General features: G+C 37.2%; 1 protein-coding gene across 1 annotated transcript in view; it reads left to right on the top strand.

Moving 5' to 3' along the window:
- GLG1 (golgi glycoprotein 1) overlaps positions 1 to 19,289 on the top strand; it is a 121,806-nt gene that overhangs the window by 73,595 nt on the left and 28,922 nt on the right. Inside the window, exons 4-11 of the mRNA XM_081275015.1 lie at positions 1,075 to 1,290; positions 6,850 to 7,053; positions 7,949 to 8,020; positions 8,944 to 9,127; positions 10,540 to 10,754; positions 15,383 to 15,504; positions 17,005 to 17,106; positions 18,643 to 18,796. Coding sequence (XP_081131141.1) covers positions 1,075 to 1,290; positions 6,850 to 7,053; positions 7,949 to 8,020; positions 8,944 to 9,127; positions 10,540 to 10,754; positions 15,383 to 15,504; positions 17,005 to 17,106; positions 18,643 to 18,796 — 1,269 coding nt within the window. The remainder of the gene's footprint in view (positions 1 to 1,074; positions 1,291 to 6,849; positions 7,054 to 7,948; positions 8,021 to 8,943; positions 9,128 to 10,539; positions 10,755 to 15,382; positions 15,505 to 17,004; positions 17,107 to 18,642; positions 18,797 to 19,289) is intronic.

The raw sequence follows: 19,289 nt of genomic DNA, 5'->3' as shown, positions 1-19,289 counted from the left end.
TCTCCATTTAGAATGATGTTGGCCTGGGGCTTAGCATAGATTACTTTCACGATGTTGAGATGTGCTTCTATTATCCCTAGTATTTCTAGTGTTTTGAACATGAAGGGCTGCTGTATTTTGTCAAATGCTTTTTCTGCATCTATTGAGATGATCATATGATTCTTATCTTTAAGTCTATTGATGTGATGAACTACATTTATTGATTTCCATATGTTGAACCAACCTTACATCCTTGGGATAAATTCCACTTGATAATGGCGCACTATCTTTTTGATATGTTTTTGTATTCGATTTGCCAGAATTTTTGCATCTGTGTTCATTAGAGATATTGGTCTAAAGTTTTCTTTCTTTGATGTGTCTTTGCCTAGTTTTGGCCTCTTATTAGCCTCTTAGAATAAGTTTGGAAGTATCTGTTATAATATCACAGAATGAAACTTTTTTTTTTTTTTTTTGGTACCAGAGATTGAACCCAGGGGCATTTAACCACCAAGCTGCATTCCCCAGCCCTTTTTAATTTTATTAGAGGCAGGGTCTCGCTGAGTTGCTTAGTGACTCACTAAGTTGCTAAGACTGGGTTTGAACTCACGATCCTTCTGCCTCAGCCTCCTGAGTAGTTGGGATTACAGATGTGCAACTCTGAACCCAGCTACATTATTATTATTCTTTTACCTTTACTTTATTTATTTATTTTTATGTGATGCTGAGGATAGAACCCAGCACCTTGCACGTGGTAGGTAACCAGTCTACTGCTGATCCACAACCCCAGCCCCAATGAATATATTTCTAAATGCTTTCCTTTTTTCTCCCAATTAAAAAGTTAGGAAATCAATAGGAAAGTACCAAATGTCTCTTTCTTAGAAGTTATTTGATTCAGGGCTGGGGTTGTCTCAGTAATAGAGTGCTTGCCTCACATGTGTGTGAGACACTGGGTTTGATTCTTAGCACCCCATATAAATAAATGAATAAAATAAAGGTCCATCAAAAACTAAAAAAATTTTGGAAAAAAAAAAGTTGTTTGACTCAAGCACAGAATATTTGTGTAAATCAGCCACTTTCCCACTTTCTTTTGAACAGATTAAAGAATGTGCGGATGAACCAGTTGGAAAAGGTTACATGGTTTCCTGCTTGGTGGATCACCGAGGCAACATCACTGAGTACCAGTGTCACCAATACATTACCAAGATGACAGCCATCATTTTCAGTGATTACCGTTTAATCTGTGGTTTTATGGATGACTGCAAAAATGACATCAACATTCTGAAATGTGGCAGCATTAGGCTTGGCGAAAAGGTATCACCAAAGGGATCTTATAAACTTATGAGCTTGATAAATGAAAATCATTGTGTAATTCACATGGGAAAAAATTAGGAATAGAGTGACAAGGTTCAAATTTAAAAAAAAAAATTGCCCAGACACCTCTAAAATCTAAGATTAATTGACTTATGAATGCATTTCGTGTGTTCCTAACAAAATGTTTCAAAACTGTGTATGGGGAAGTAAAGGAGTCAACATCTGCGAAGACAGTGTTATCTTCAAAGTATAATTACAACATGCATTTGGCAAAGAGAGACCAGAGTTCTCTGTTTCTCTGCACATAAACTCACTGTTAACATGCTTTAGTCAGCTTTTATGTCTCTGAACAAAATACTTAACAAGAACAACTTAAAGGAGAAAACATTTATTTGGGGCTCACAGTTTCATAGGTCTCAGTCCTAGACAGCCAGCTCCATTGCTCTGGGCTGGAGATGAGACAGAATATCATAGGAAAGGACCCAGCAAAGGAAAGCTGTTCAGCTTCTGTTGAGGCTAGGAAGCAGAGAGAAAGGGGGAGGAAGAGGCCACACACAGATGAGCCCTTCTAAGACACTCCCCCCAGTGACCCACTTCCCCTGCCCTACCTGCCTACAATTACCACCAGTCAGTCCATTCAAACTAGGATGGCTGATTAGGTTATAGCTCATGTAGTCTTCACTTCTGAACATTTCTGCATTAACAGGAGCTTTTGTAGGAAACTTCACATCCAAACCATAACATACCATAAAGAAATTACTTAGCAGGCATACTGGTTGGTCTGCATTTGTAAAATTAGGTATTTAAATATTAGAAAAGGTACTTCTAACTTATCAGAAGAAAGGTGATCTGTACATATGATATATTATCTTCATCTCAGAAGAACTGATTATAGTAGACAGAAAAGAACTGCCTAACTAGTTTCTTCCTCAGTTATATCTGATCTTTGAAATTATTAACCTGTTAAACAGAAGGACACAATGAAGGTTTGGCCAATTTATTCAGAATTTGTTTGCTTAGCAAAAAACGAAAGAAACTCGAGAAAAGTAATGAATGCCAGTGGGAGACTTGGTCTGAGACCCGTGGCATCAGCTATTAAATGCTGCTGCTCATTAATCTTTTTTTTAGAACATAGGATGGAAAATAAACTCATTTGTTTCTTTAACCTCTGTCTATGGTTTGCAGGCATCTTTAACAAAAAGGGCATGATATTAGAATCCTGAGCACACTAGCTCAGATGAAGGGTTTTGACTGTCACCAAGGCTTGGTGCCTGTCCTCCATATCAGCACAGATTCCTGAGCCCTTTCATAGATACCTCAGTATAAAGTCAGTCTGTGTAAGCTTTGCATACTCCTTTCAGGCAGCTAAAGAAAGGCCAGGGTTTTGTTTTTTTGTTGTATTGGTATTGAACCCAGCGTTGTTTACCACTGAGCTACATCCCCAGTCATTTTTTAAATTTATTTGAGACAGGGTCTGTCTGAATTGCTCAGGCTGGCCTCTAACTTGTGTTCCTCTAACCTCAGCTTCCTGAGAAGCTGGGATAACAGGTGTGCACCATCACACTCGGCCATTTTCATCTTTTGATATACCTATCAGTTAGGTACACTTTCTGTATCACTACCTTGCCATCAAAGGTTTTATTGTATTTAGGGAACAGTGAGATGGGCTCATGCCTGCACTTATGTCTCAGAAAAGCATGTTCCTTCCAGTGTAATTTGGTACCACAGCTGCATTTAAAAAAATGAGAAAGGCATATCCTCAGCCCTTCTGTGCTTTTTCTAACTGTAGTTTGCTTCTCCGTGGCCAGTTATGTAGATAACTAGATAATTTTATCCTGAAAATTAGTTAATTGGCTTCTGACCACAGAAGAAAACAATCTCATCAATTTCAAATTTACTGCTGATGAAACTTGAAAACTGTACCATGACTGGCTTTGAACTGACCTCCTCCAAAGGTCAGAGGGGAGGATTTTTGGATAATCTGTGTTGTGCCTATATATGAACATGTCATTCAAAGCTATGTACTTTTTCTCAAAATGTTAATATATATAAATTGTAGAACAAAGAAGATACATTAATAAAAACTTTAACATGTTCAGAATAAATGTTGTTAAAATGAAAGGACAGATTCCCAAAAGTAAACATGTGAATGATTCACATCATCCAAAGAAAAAATAAAGAGTGTGTCCTCCAAAAAGGAACTTAATTGTAGATCTGTGCCACAGTATGACTGCTTTTATACTTTCAGTAATTATATCATTTTATTATTTCCTGTTTTTAACCAATTACTTGGAGTAACTGAAACATTCTCTTTCTACCAATGTAGATTACAGGAGACACCAGAAACACTGAAATAGAAAATGGTTTATATCAGAGATAAAAAAAAAACTGAGCTCTTGCCAGGCATGGTGACTCATTCTTATAATCCCAGCTACTTGGGAGACTGAGGCAAGAGGATTGCAAGTTGGAAGCCAGACTGGGTAGCTTAGCAAGACACTGTCTCAAAATAAAAATTTAAAAAGGGCTGAGATGTAACTCAGTGATAGAGCACTTGCCTACTTGAGTTTATTCTCCAGTACCATACATACACACACACACACACACACACACACACACACATACTTACATGAGTTCTTGCCTACTATTTTGATGTTAATATTAACCTTTTCTGCTATTGTTTGTTTATTTTTATTATTATTATTATTATTATTATTATTATTATTATTATTATTATTTTGGTGCTGAGGATTGAACCCATGGCCTTGTGCCTCTGAACCAAGCACTGTACCAACTGAGCACCCAGATCCATTTGTTTATTTTTAGGAATATGAAATATAGGGAAGAAAAATAACTACCTACCAAACTTCAAAAAAACTGATCAAAATATTGGCAGTAGTCTTCAGGCAGATGTTTCTAAACATTAATAAAAATTTATTGAGGTCCAGGGATGGAGCTTAATGGTAGAGTGTTTGCCTAGCATGTTCAAAGCCCTAGGTTTAATCTTTAGCATAGTTGCGAATTCCTCCAACCCTAAACCTTCCCCCCAAAATATTGTAAGTCTAGGATCATTTGTTAATCATAATTCTAATGTGTATATTAATAACTAAACCTAAGTAATTTTAATATCTCATAGGTAATGTATAAGTGTGAGTCCACCTCATTTGTTTTTACTAAAATTTAAAAATTAGCCATTTAGTAGTCTTTGTTGTCAAATATCTGTATATATTTCAGTTATTAACTCAAATGGTTGACCTAAATAGCTCAGAGACTCTGGGGAACTCCTGAAATATCTGTTATTGAAATATATATTTATCTGAAAGATATAATAAGTGAAAATATCCAGTGGAAGTGATGTTATAACCTAATACCAATGTGAGACTTACATTTGCTCTAATTAAAATGAAATCTTGGATTCCTCCTGGGGTTCTTAAGGCATCATGATGTTGCCTTAAATCTAAAAAGAAGCAAAGGGTACCATTAAGAAATACAATCGTACTAAATATTTAATCTTTCTGGTGACATATTTAAAACAATTATAAACCCCAAATATGCCAGGAAACACTTGGCTGACTCATTAATTGGAATCATTTTCTTGCCCTGTGATGCTTGGATTAAATTAGTCTGAACTTCAAGAGTTGACTAGCATACTATTATTTTTAACTTCCTTTTGACGATTTGTGACAGTCTCAGTATGATCCACAATTTGTTAGATCTTATGATGAAAAAAATGCAAGTTCTTTCTTTTGATTCTTATAGGCAGAAGTGTGGTTCTGTAGGCTTTTTATACATTTTCATATATGATCAAGATTTAAAATTTTTAAATTGGAAGAAAAAATCTAATTGCTAGTGGCTATGTAAGTTTTTATGACCTACTAAACTTTGGTATAGGACATTATTTTATAACATAACAATGTTTATTACAATCACTGATGTACTGTAACAAGTAAGTGACTGACAGGTTTCTGTCCTTTGATTTGTTTCTTCTTTGGGAGGCAGAAATGGATAGGCCTTGCTTAAGTGGCACTCATAAATTAGGAAGAAAAAAATAAGCCTATTCCAGATTGCTGGGGTGTGTGGCTACTTTTTTCTCTCCATCCTTTTTGTCATTCATCCCTCAGTTTTCTTCTCCAAAAAAACTTCTCAGTCATCCCAGGTTTCTAAGCATCAAATATATTAATTTATAGCTAGTGAAAAAGGTGAGGTCCTGATAGAGAATAGGAAGGTCTGCCAACCTGCTAGTGCATTGTGCTTCTTAATCAGTTTTGGATTATCAGATGTTTTGAAAACTTGAAACCTCCTCATAAAAATGTACAAAATCCACACATAAATTCTAGGAGTTTCATAGATCCCACCCACATTTTGCAGCTCAGACGAGTTGCATAATTCCTTTAAGCCTCTGTTTGTTCATCTGTATAATAGATAAAAAACTCTGTCCCCGATTCATGGATATTTTAGAAGAATATGAGCATTTGTGTGGAAACAGTTGGAAATAAATGTGTTACAGAACAAATTTTGTTACAATAAGATAGAAAATATGTGCATATAATATTCTTTTATATATTACATATATATTCTTTTATTGAAATTTTGCCTAAAGTAGTTGTTTCCCTACCTGGTTTTCACAATTTTTATATTATATACTTATGGTTTCATGGACTTGTATTCTATCATAACAATTTATATATGTGTATATAAATAAATGGTAACACTATTTTCAGCTGCTTTAGTTTACCTATATCAATGGTTATACCTCTCAAGTTGTAGCATATATTATAACTATAGAAGATTTGAATCTTGAATAAAAAATATCTAGGGAAGTTTCTTCTATTTTGGATGAATGAATACTTGTGGTAGCTGTAGGGTGATACAATATATAATTAAAGATAATTGGATGATCTTGGGAAAATTCAGAGTTAATTTGTATAAACCATGGTTATCGTGTTAAATCACGTTAAGATAAATCCAAAACATCAAAGTGAGTATTACACTACAATTGGTACATATTGGAGACAGAGGGTCTTATAACATCTTTCTTTAATGGATTTTGTTGTTTGTTTTGGGTTTGGGGTGGGTTTTGGACCTGGTGATCCAACCCAGGACCTTGCATTTGATAACACATGCTGTGCCACTGCGTTACGACCCCAGCCTGGTTTCTTGTTTTTTAACTTGAGGAAAAGCACTATTATTTGGGAAATATCTGACTTTTAGAGGTTAATTTACAGAGATTTCTGCAATGTTGTTTCAATATTAACATGAACCAGATCATTGGGATGATATTTCTTGAGAATTTTCTGACATTTAACCTTTATATTCTAGTGCTAACCTGTTCTTAAAATTTCCAGAATGTATTTTTCCATTTGTAGCATATAACATATATATTTTAGCTGAAGATTATTAAGGGCTTTTTTTTTTTTAAACTTGCATTAATGTGGTAGATTCCCACTTGATTTCTCAGAATATTAATAATTTAACCATGTTGGGGGTTTTGTTACATTTTTTTCTTTTAACTAAATGATGTTTATTAGTATTATATATATATTAGTATCCTTCCTATTTTAGGATGCACATTCTCAAGGTGAGGTGGTATCATGCTTGGAGAAAGGCCTGGTGAAGGAAGCAGAAGAAAAGGAACCCAAGATTCAAGTCTCTGAACTCTGTAAGAAAGCCATTCTCCGGGTGGCTGAGCTGTCCTCAGATGACTTTCATTTAGACCGGCATTTGTATTTTGCTTGCAGAGATGATCGGGAGCGTTTTTGTGAAAATGTGAGTCAGCCTAGAAGCTGTTCTTCATTCTTCCTTTTCTTTTTAAATATCTTTAATACTGTATTCCAAAATAAAATAAACCACAACAAACCCTCACATGCAGAAAAGCCATAGAAATGAGAGATGGAGTCAGTTCTAGGATAACAGAAAACACTGTTGGATGCTCAGCCTAGATGATTTATCATCTTGTTAACAGTTGGCTTCTAATAGTCTCCACACATTATTTTTTTCTACTTTGTCTCACTTATCAATTTCAATTCTTCTGTCTATTTTATCTGTAGAAATTTTATTTTATTGCGGAATTCTGTTCACATTTATTATATGGTTAAAACTGACACATGCATATTTACATGGTTTGGGCTAGTACCTACTTTAAAAGCCAAATTCTTGATTACTACCTGATGACCCTTTAGACAACTCCCCCCCCCCCGCCCCCGTGCTTGGGATTGAACTGGAGGCCTTGAGTATGGGGGGCAAGTACTCTATGTCACTGAGCTGTGCCCCTATATCCTGTAGACAACTTTCTGACACTTTATAGTCTACATTCTCACATCAAAAGACTGAGAGTGACTTGTATATACTTCCTCTCTGCCTGCTGTTTTGGATTAACACATTAACTTTCAGAGCCACTGAAGAGTTTTTGTTGGTGCTAGGGATTAAACCCAGGGCCTTATGCATGGGAGGCAGGCACTCTACCAACTGAGCTATATCTGTAGCCCTGATTGTTTTATTGATGCTAAAAGTTGTAAGAAAGGAGATTTATTTGACACTTCTCTTTGTTCTCTAACTGTATTTTCTAGAAAGTTTTATATGAGATCGTAGATGATGCACAGTTCCTTAGTAGTTACTTAGCTAATAGTAATAATAACAACAATGTGTGTGTTTTATCTTACAGACACAAGCTGGTGAAGGCAGAGTGTATAAGTGCCTCTTTAACCATAAATTTGAAGAATCCATGAGTGAAAAGGTATTAATTTGGAACAACTTTATTAATTTCTTTTTCTTTTTCTTTTTTTTTTCTTTTTTTTTTTTTTTTTTGTACCAGAGATCAGACCCAGGGGTGCTTAACACTGAGGCACATCTACAATCCCCTCCCCTTTTTATATTTATTTTTTAATTATAGGTAGACACAATAACTTTATTTTATTTTATGTGGTGCTGAGGATCGAACCCAAGGCCTCATGCATGCCAGGCGAGCGCTCTGCCTCTGAGCCCCAGCCCCTGCAACCCTTTTTTAATTTTAATTTTGAAACAGAGTCTCTCTAGGTAGATGAGGACCTCTCTTAGTTGTTAGGGCTGGCCTCAAGCTTGTAGTCCTCCTGCTTCAGCCTCTCAGGTGCTGGGATTATAGGCATGTCCCACCACACCCAGCTATTAATTTCTTAAAAGCTTTCACAAACCCTTTATATAGTTGCCTCACAGTTTCCACAGGAGGGTTAGTTCCAGGACCCCTGAAGATACCAAAATCTAAGGATGCTCAAGTCCTTTATGTAAACAGGCATAATGTTTGCATATAACTGGGCACATTCTCTGTATGTTCTAAATCACTCTAGGTTAGTTACAATATTTAAATAATGTAAAAAAAATAATGTGAAATATTATATAAATGTGCCTCACAGGTAAACAGCTTTTTAATTTTTTAGTAATATCTCATTAAACATTCTTATTACTGTTTTGTCTTGGAATGAATGCCTACCCATTTACTCCTGCCTTATGTCACACGGGTTTCACTTACCTGTGCTAAATTTTAACCAAATGTAAAGACCAGCATTTTAGACTACAGATATTATATATGCTTGCCTGTGAGTCTCCATGCTTGTCTCAGAAATTCTTGTGAACAGCTGAATACGTGAGTGGTCTTACAGCTCTCTTGCTGTGTTCTTTCTTCAGTGTCGAGAAGCACTGACAACCCGACAAAAGCTGATTGCCCAGGATTATAAAGTCAGTTATTCATTGGCCAAATCCTGTAAGAGCGACTTGAAGAAATATCGGTGCAATGTGGAAAACCTTCCTCGGTCCCGGGAAGCCAGGCTCTCCTACCTTCTAATGTGCCTAGAGTCAGCTGTACACAGAGGTAAGAATTCATTTCTTTTTATCCCTTTTTAATAATTAATAATGCAAATGCAAAAAATTATCTTTTTATACCTTGTTCATTTTTAGATTTGTATTCTAAAGCTTCTTGTTTCCTAGTATTCTTTTTTTTTTTTGGTACCGGGGATTGAACTCAGGGACACTCGACCACTGAGCCACATCCCTAGCCCTATTTTTAATTTTTATTTAGAGACAGGGTCTCACTGAGTTGCTTAGGGCCTTGCTTTTGTTGAGGTTGGCTTTGAACCCTTGATCAGACTCCCAAGTTGCTGGGGTTACAGGCATGTACCACTTCACCCCGCCAGTATTCTTAATTTTTAAACACATATTGTGTAGCATTTTTAGGAGGATTAGGGTAACATGAATATTTCGTGTGTGAGCTCTGGGTCAGAGATACTTGACTTCAAATTAGGGCTATATCACTAAACTAACTGTCTGGGTGGCCATTTTTATGTTTTTTTGTTTTGTTTTGTTTTGTGTGTTTTTTTTTTTTTTTTTAATCTCTCTTACCTTTTCCCAGTGGCATTTACAGCACAATAAAGCAAGGGTGGTGATGGCTAGAGTGAATATTTACAGTATAGTCTTTTGTACAAGCTTTAACTGTGTAAGCCAATTAGGATTGTTTTTTAGCTTTCATTTATACCCCTAATGGTTCTCTTATTGATAAAACTCTTTGATAATCTCTGTCAGTGGTTGAGCATGTGCTAATATGTATATGGTCCCGAGTTCAGTCCCCAACACCAAGAAAAAAACAACCTACATATTTCCTTTGGCAGAGCATTTGCATTATTAGTTTAGGAAATACATGTGTGTGATAAAGAATACTGGCAGAATAAACCTGAGTTTCTGGAGTCTCCATGTGCTTTATGCTGCTAAAGCTTTTGCTGAGTCCTAAACTTTTCAGTCTGGATAATGTATGACTGGCCTGTTCTAGACAGAAACAATTTTTTTTTAAGATTTTTTTTTTTAACTTGTAGATGGTCACAATACTTTATTTATTTATACGGTGCTTAGGATGGAACCCAGTGCCTCACGCAGGCGAGACAAGCGCTCTATCACTGAGCCACAACCCTAGCCCAGAAACACAATTTATTTATTTATTTTAGTTGTAGTTGGACACAATACCTGTATTTTATTTTACTTATTTTTTAATGTGGTGCTGAGGATTGAACCCAGGGCCTTGCACATGCTAGGCAAGCACTCTTCCACTAAGCCACAACCCCAGCCCCTAATTTAAAAAAAAAAAAAAAAAGCCTTTATTTTATTTATTTTTATGTGGTGCCGAGGATCAAACCCAGTGCCTCACACATGCGAGGCAAGCGCTCTACCCGTGAGCTACAACTCCAGCCCCAGAATCATATAATTAATATGTGGTGATTTCTGATCCTAACTTAGGGCGACAAGTCAGCAGTGAGTGCCAAGGGGAGATGTTAGATTACCGACGCATGCTGATGGAAGACTTCTCTTTGAGCCCTGAGATCATCCTGAGCTGTCGAGGGGAGATTGAGCACCACTGTTCTGGATTACATCGGAAAGGGCGAACCCTGCACTGTCTAATGAAAGTTGTTCGGGGGGAGAAGGGGAACCTTGGAATGAACTGCCAGCAGGCGGTAAGGAAATTTTTTCTACTGCCACCTTGACTGTCACATTTTATTAGCTAATTGGCCTCGCCCTGACACTGTCCCAGCTTGCTTTTTCTCTATCATTTCTGTCATCACAGTGGAACATTAGGTACTAAGGACCAGACAGAATCTGGTTTCTTTGAGCATTTATTAATAGGAAAATGGAATTCCCTTGCAGAATAAAAGTTAGAGCTCATAATCAACAAAAAGAGCAATATACTATAAAGAAAATGCATTGTTTACTATAGTTTCCAAAGAAAGAGTCATCACATGCTCTACTAAATTTACTGAACTCGTTGAACCAGGTTCTGATGAATCAATAAAGGGCTTTAACCTCTCTATACATTTTATTGAGCTGAATGTGAAAGTGAATTGACATGAGCTGAAACTTCTAAGAGTGTCTTTTTATTACTGATATGCAGCATGGCCTGAAGTATCAAGAAAGCATGTTATTTTCAAAATTGCACCATTTTCTCTTTAAGTTTTTTTTTTTTTTTTTTTTTTTTTTGTAGTTATAGATGGACAGAATACCTTTATTTTATCTGTGTATGTTGCTAACCGTCAAACTCAGGCCTCGCACATGCCAGGCAAGCCGCTCTTCCACTGAGCTACAGCCCCAGCCCACACCACCTTTTCTTATTTGACTAGGGCACTATGAGTGGAAGGTTCTCCTTTTGCCACCCCCAAATTTTACAGTGGATTCTATAAAGCTAGTTGGAAGAATTCACACACTTTTGTTTAATCCAACTTAATAAAAAGTTTAACTACTTGATGTAGTTAAAACATTTCGGTATATTGTATCCGTTTTATTACTGTTGTATTTGTTTGGTTTTTTTTTTTTATTTTTTTTACTAGATACTAGTCTTTGAATAGTTTAAAATACCAAATAAAATAGTAGTACTCTCTACAATGAAGTTTCCTTTTGAAAGCACAAGGATATTTTAGATATCCTAAAGTAGAAAGTTTTGTTGTTTTTTTTTTTTTTTTAAAGAGAGAGGGAGAGAGAGAGAGAGAGAGAATTTTAATATTTTATTTTTTAGTTATCGGCGGACACAACATCTTTGTTGGTATGTGGTGCTGAGGATCGAACCCGGGCCGCACGCATGCCAGGCAAGCACGCTACCGCTGAGCCACATCCCCAGCCCACTAAAGTAGAAAGTTGAGGCTTTATCCTAAATGAAACTTTAGAAAACTACAATTAACCTTTTATTTTATAACTGAAATTTTTATTAAAAACTAAGTATTACTTGAATTTTATTTTCCTGCTAATGTAAAAAATTCAGAATTTTATAGTTGGAAGCAAAATTTTACCGACTGAAACATAGATTTAGACATGGAATAAAATTTCATCAGACAGAAATGTGCATAGTTGTATGTGAACATCCCATGGTAGAAAAAAAAGACAAATGTAGCCTCTTCTAGAATACCAGTCCCAGCCCGGCATGGTGGCACACATCTGTAATACCAGCGACTTTGGAGGCTGAGGAAGAGGATTGCAAGGTCAAGGCCAACCTCAGCAACTTAGTGAGGCCCTAAGCAATTAAAAAAAAAAAAAGGGCTAGGGAGGGACTGGGGTTGTAGCTTAGTGGTAGAGCACTTGCCTCTCATGTGTGAGGCCCTGGGTTCGATCCTCAGTACCACATAAAAATAAACAAACAAAAATAAAGATATTATGTCCAGCTACAACTAAAAGAAAAATATTTAAAAAGGGGAGGGGGTTGGGGATGTGGCTCAGTGGCTAAGCATCCCTAGGTTTAATCCTCAGTACCAGTGAATGAATCAATGAATGAATAAAAAAATCCCAGGCCCAGCTAGAAGAATAGCTTCTAGAATCTGCTGTGGTTTGAGTTTGTCACTGTGTAGTTCCTTAGGAGCAGTTCTTGCTGGTGATTGCCCTAGGAAACCTCTGTGCCAATAAATGTGCCTGGGCCCCAAATCAAGAATGAATTGGGGGCTGGGGTGGTGGCTCAGTGGCAGAGCGCTTGCCTCACACGTGCAAGGCCCTGGGTTCGATCCTTAGCACCACATAAAAATAAATAAAATAAAAGTATTTTAAAAAATGTATTGGGAGACAGCCTTTATTTGCCCTTCATCCTTAACTCAGAACAGAAAGTTGTGGAGGGAAGTCAGAAGTAAGCCTGTCTTTTTACTCAGCCTAGACCTGTAGTGAAGTGTACAGAAAAAAAGAAAATAGACTGATTTAACTTTATTTTCAGGCAGCTAGTTCACCCCCAGGGCTTTTTGGAATTTAGCCTGTTGAAAAAACTAGTGACTCAACTTGAAAGATAAATAAGTACCGCCCATGGCAGCCTTTGTGCTCAGAAGAAAGTGCTTGGGCTGGGGATGTGGCTCAGGTGGTAGCGCGCTCGCCTGGCATGCGTGCGGCCCGGGTTCGATCCTCAGCACCACATACCAACAAAGATGTTGTGTCCGCCGAGAACTAAAAAATAAATATTAAAAATTCTCTCTCTCTCCCCTCTCTCTCCTCTCTCACTCTCTCTTTAAAAAAAAAAAAAAAGAAGAAAGTGCTTTCCAAACCTAGAGGGTAGCCTCAAATAGCGAGCTCTGGGGTTTTGCCCACATGAAGACTTGGCAAGTAGAAAATAAATACTTTATTTTTTCTCACAAAAACTGAAGGTATTTCTTCAAAGAAAGAAAATTTCGTAGTCTTCTCCTGCATTATCCATTCTCAATCAAACAGAGTAATATTTTGAAACAATTTATTTTCAGACTTTTCTTCCTTGGTACAGTAGACATCAATACCTGTCTGTGGTTAACCATTATTTTTCACTCCTCTCTGCTTGGACTGATTTAGTGATAACTCAGCAAGTAGTAAACTGTAAAGCATAAGGACAATTATTATCTTTTTTGGGGGGGTACTGAGGATTGAACTCAGGGGCACTTGACCATTGAGCCACATACATGTAGGGCTCACTGAGTTGCTTAGCGCTTCACTGTTGCTGAGTCTGGCTTTGAACTGTGGATTCTCATGCCTCAGCCTCCCAAGCCACTGGGATTATAGGGGAGTGCCACCACACCTAGTCATGAACTATTAACTTCCCTTCAGGCCTGGCTATATGAGTTTAGGCGAGCCTCTTCCAGATCAAAAGTGACTGTCCAGTTTATCTGTAGACTATTCATTTCTCCAAAGCTTTTTCCAGGTTTTCGTAAGCATGTCAGGGGTTGGAATAGATTTGCTGTCATCAACTAATCGTGGTCTTTTTTATGTTTTCCAAATTGTCATCAAGAATTGATATAAATAACTTCCATTACAGAATTCAGGAAATCTTTCATGTTTCTCTCTTGATTATTGACTTCTTTTAACATAATAGAATAGGGTTTTTTCTTCATTTCCTTTGATCTGCAATCTCTGATAAATAGGGATTTATCAGATGATATCAATCCTATGGGATTGCAGGTCAGAGGATAACAGATCAGAGAAAGGTCCTAGAGAGGGTAAGTCAATAACACAAAAAGGCCTCCAGTTCTTTTACTTGGAAAAAGATAACTTAAACCAATAAGAATTGTAGTTTTCAAAATTTTTTTTCTCTTATTTAAGATCACCTCCCCAAACACCATATGTCACCCATCTGTAGTAAAAATGATCTTTTATGTCTATAAAATGCTTTGCAATGTACCCATTCTTTTCCCAGATAGTATAATTTCTTATATTCTGCAGCTAAAGGAAACCAAAACTTGGAGATTAATCAACTTGAACATGTTCTCAAAGCTAATATTGAGCAGAGCCAGAGCCATTGATAGAATTCATGTCTTCTGGTCCTTGTTTTAGAGTTTTTTTTCCTCTGTGCCTCAACTGCCTTCTTCTGCGTTGAATTTATTCCATGGCAAAGGATGAACCAAGCAAAAGTAGATGATAAAGAATATCATATTCATCCAGGTGAGGTGGCACACCCTGTAATTCCAATGGCTCAGGATGATGAGGCAGGAGGATTGTAAATTCAAGGCTAGCCTCAGCAACATAGCAAGGCCATAAGCAACTTCATGAAACTGTCTCATGAAGCATACCTGGGTTCAATCTCCCATATCGAGGCCTTGAGCCATGCTACGCAAGTGTTATACCACTCAGCTACAGTCCTCCTGCCTCAACACCTCCAGTAACTGGGATTATAGGTGTGTAGCACCATACCCAGAAGTATACTAGTTTTAATACCAATATGATGGCAGCAAATTCTAAATTCATTTTAGGACTGAATTAGGTCTGTAACTAGATATGTCTTCTCATTACTCTCCTCCTCTCAACTCTGGCTTGGCCCAAGAGATTTAGTAATCTGATAACAAGTGAGCACATAAGGAGGGAGAAATAGCCTTCAGGTCACATTATAAAGATGTGTTCTTATGCAGATGGTTTGGAAGAGGTAGATAAAGCCATTTTCACAATGAGTTGAACAGAAAAACTTGGATCAAGGTGGACAAAACAGTTGAAAAGTATTTGGCAGAAGTTCTTGAGCTTGGCCAGTGACAAGTGTAGTACTTTGTTAAAGTACGTTGTGATGTACTAGACTGAGAAATCATTGTATGATGGGATGACACTGCTATTCTCTGGTGCCTAGGTGACTTTCTTTCTTCCTTCTTGATTTTCTTTTTTTTAAATCCAGCTGCAAACACTGATTCAGGAGACAGACCCTGGTGCAGATTACCGCATTGATCGAGCTTTGAATGAAGCTTGTGAATCTGTAATACAAACAGCCTGCAAACACATACGATCTGGAGACCCAATGTAGGTTATCTTATTTGTGTGTTCATCCATATTGCATTTTACTTGGCAGCACAGGGAACTTTTCCTCAAATGACGTTTGTGTGATTTAACATCTTGACTAAAATTTTGTGGAGTAGGAACATGTACAGACTTTTGCTAAAACTTGGAATTCAGACTTCTGATCTGCCTCCTCCATGTAGAAGAGACACTTAGAAACAGTACCGTGATGATGCTTGTTGACAATGACTGAGAGTGCATGGGCCTGTTAGGTCACTGAGCAACTATAATGCTGATGAAAATGAGAAAAAAAAATATTCAAGATAAAGTGATACATACACTGGTACTCTGTATTTTTTATCCTATTTATATATTGACTCATTGCACACATTGGCTACTTGATAATTATTAGAAAGCAGTTCATTGTAATTGAAACAAAACAAATGTGGTAGTAGGAGCATGTAGTCATGGCAGAATGAACACTAGAGTTGCATCTAAGATCTAGGAAAGCTGAATAAATGTTATGGGAAAGCATTTTTTTCTCTTGCATTAGTTTTCTTCTATATGATGTGAAAATTGTTCTCAAAACCAGGTTGCAAGTAAGAACAGGTTTTCCATTCTGCAAAAATCTTTATAGCTTGTAGCTAATAGTGCCTAGCAATAAAGTGAAGAGAATCCAGGTTTATCTTGAATCTGCTGTGTGAAAATTCCTTATGCTTAATAAGAATATTTAGCAATATAAAGATAAATGCATCAACCAAAAGGGGCGCCAGAGAGAAGGAGGAAGAAAGGGAACTGCTATGGATTCAGAGATTTAAGACGTTTTTCAGTTGAATGCAACGTGTGGGCCTTTGCTGGGTCCTAATATGAACAAATGTGTAAAAAGATATGAGATATGGGGCTGGGGTTGTGGCTCAGTAGTAAAGCACACGTGAGGCCCTGAGTTCGATCCTCAGCACCACATAAAAATAAATAAACAAAACAAAGGTTAGAAAAATATATATATGAGGTAATTGGGAAAATCTGAAAATGATCAGGATATTACATGATATTAAAGATTTTTTATTTCTTGGTAAGGTCACTATGGTATTTTGATATTTTAGAGAAACCTTCTGAATTGAATGAATGAAATGATTTGGTGTATCAGATTTTCTTTAAAATATCAGCAGGGGGAATAGAGTTAAAATGAACTTGGCCACTCTGCGAGGAGGTTAAAGCGACCAGTATATCATTCTCTACTTTTGTGAATTGGAAATTTTTCATAATAAATAGTTAAAAATAAAGTAGCACAGATCTTATGTACACCAGGTTCTAAGTGCTGAATGGCTCTGATGTTGATAAAAGATATAATTGCTATCAGGCTGAGTTGATTTGTGTGATTCTAAGAAAAATAAATCCAATTGCTGTAGGAAAATAGCTGAAGGGCTTTTTCTACTGACCAAGGAAATATTATATTGAAGTGAGAGTTCGGAAACTGTAGTCAGAGCTCTTCTCTTGTTATAATTTTACCTTCTTTATGGTTAGGATCCTTTCATGCCTGATGGAACATTTATACACAGAGAAAATGGTGGAAGATTGTGAACACCGACTCTTAGAGCTGCAGTATTTTATCTCTCGGGATTGGAAGTGAGTATTTTGAACAATGTAAGGCACTGATTTAACCTGTTCTTATGTGTTGTCAGAGAGAGAGTGAGTGTGTGTGTGTGTGTGGTGTGTGTGTGTGTGTGTGTGTGTGTGTGTGTGTAGGGGATTTAGTGCTGGGCTTTGAAACTAGGGCCTTGTACAGTCTGTACCAAGCATCCCTGTGCACCACTACTTTGGAAATCAGGGTCAGAATGGTTCTGATACCACAAACACTATCTAGAAAGAACTCTGGCATCTGTGGGGTCAACAAAACCATCTTCAGATATGACATTAGGAAGATAATAATGCATTTGTGTCTATTGATTTGCACTGGGTATGGGAATTTGTTTTTATTTCTTTACTGTTTAAAGTTATTGAATTTATTCTATCTTGAGAGATGACAACTTGATTCTTTAATTCCCTTCTCATCCTGTTAGCAAAAAAAAAAAGGGGGGGGGGTGGGGCTGACATAGGAGAAGGATCTCTGTTATAGTCAGAATCATTGTGGTTTATTGGCTGCATTTCCATCCTCCTTCCATGTTTTGTTTTCTTTCCCACTTCCATAGCCACCCGTACTGGGTCACACTACTTTGTAAGTTTAGGTGCTTCCTGATTCAGTTGTTTAAGCTACTGTATTGTGGTCATTAGCCTTTTCTGGTGACTACATTTTGCCTTCAGTGTTTTAGTAGAAATTACTTGAAGATCCAGTATGTTTTTATTTCTATCCCTTCAAATTAACTCAGGAAAGGACTGCAGAAAGCTGGGTGGTAACTGCCCTGTGCTTCCTCAGGCCCTCAGAACTGAAATAACCAAGAGTACTGAGTATGCCCCCTTGGTCAAAACTATGGTTTCCCCTCTTTATTCTTTCCCCATGATCAAAAAATTACTTCATAGTCTTAAAAGTGTCTTCTTAAATATTAGCTTCTCTCTTCCCATTATGTAGCCCTTCCTCATAACAATATAATGTGGAAAGAATCAACACTCCCTTGATCTGATTTAAAGAAGCAGGCTCATCATCTAACCCACTGTCCCAAGATTCAAAGTTAAATGTCATGTTTTATAATTTTATAAACATATTTAGGTAAACTAAAAGATGACTGTTTTACCTTGTATGGGAAAAGAAAGAGGAACAGTATTACTAGAGAGAAAGTTGAGTAGGAGACAGTTTCCTCACCTTTCTGGATCTGGTTTGTCAGAGAGGAAGATGTATTTAGTGACAAGTTGTGAATTTCTTGGTGGCTATAACCCTGGCTTTCCTTTGTGACCTAGACATGTGAATGCTGAGTCTTACTGTAACATTAGGTAACTTCCATAACCAAGATAACATCTTTGAGGTAGAAAGTGGACTTCAGTATGAAGTTAACAAACTTCTACAGATTGACCACCATGTGTCCACTAAGAGCAGCATTCAGGAACATACTTCTGCTTACCTACTGTCTCTGCTATACTGGAGGTGATTATCAGTGAGTACATCAGCAAGCATCTGCTGAAAACCCATAGCCTATCTGAGAAGGAAAATTGTTACTCTTTGTCTTCTAGGCTGGATCCTGTCCTCTACCGCAAGTGCCAGGGAGATGCGTCTCGTCTTTGCCATACCCATGGTTGGAACGAGACCAGTGAACTTATGCCTCCCGGAGCTGTGTTCTCTTGTTTATACAGACACGCCTACCGCACTGAGGAGCAGGGAAGGAGGGTAATGCAATCAACTTTGGTTTCTTCCTGTCATTTGTTGTTTTTTGTTTGTTTGTTTTTGTTTGTTTGTTTAGGTTTTTTTTTAATATTTTTACTTATAGGTGGACACAATATCTTTATTTTACTTTATGTGGTGCTGCGGATCGAACCTAGTGCCTCACGCATGCCAGGCGATCGCTGTACTTCTGAGCCACAACCCCAGCCCTGTCATTTGTTTATTTGTGGGGAGGATGTTGTTGTTCTTCTAGAAAGTTCTTCATTTAGCGAGCATCCCTGCAGTTTCTCACCCACTTCTTTTCATCTGATTATGTTTTTAATGAAGTGAGTGGGTGAACATATCCAGGTTTTTTCTTTAAATTACTAAAATCTGAATCATAAATGGACAATTAAAATTCTGGTCCTAACTTTATTTAGCTTTAAAGATCCATTAGAAGCTTTTAGCCAGGATACAAATGGTTCTTTAGGCTTTTGCCCCTGACAGCTGAACATAAATG

This window comes from Spermophilus citellus, assembly GCF_964194105.1.
Source record: "Spermophilus citellus genome assembly, chromosome: 18".
In the NCBI taxonomy this organism is placed as follows: domain Eukaryota; kingdom Metazoa; phylum Chordata; class Mammalia; order Rodentia; family Sciuridae; genus Spermophilus; species Spermophilus citellus.
The sequence above is the reverse complement of the archived record's forward strand: the minus strand, read 5'-3'. Positions and strand labels throughout refer to the sequence as shown.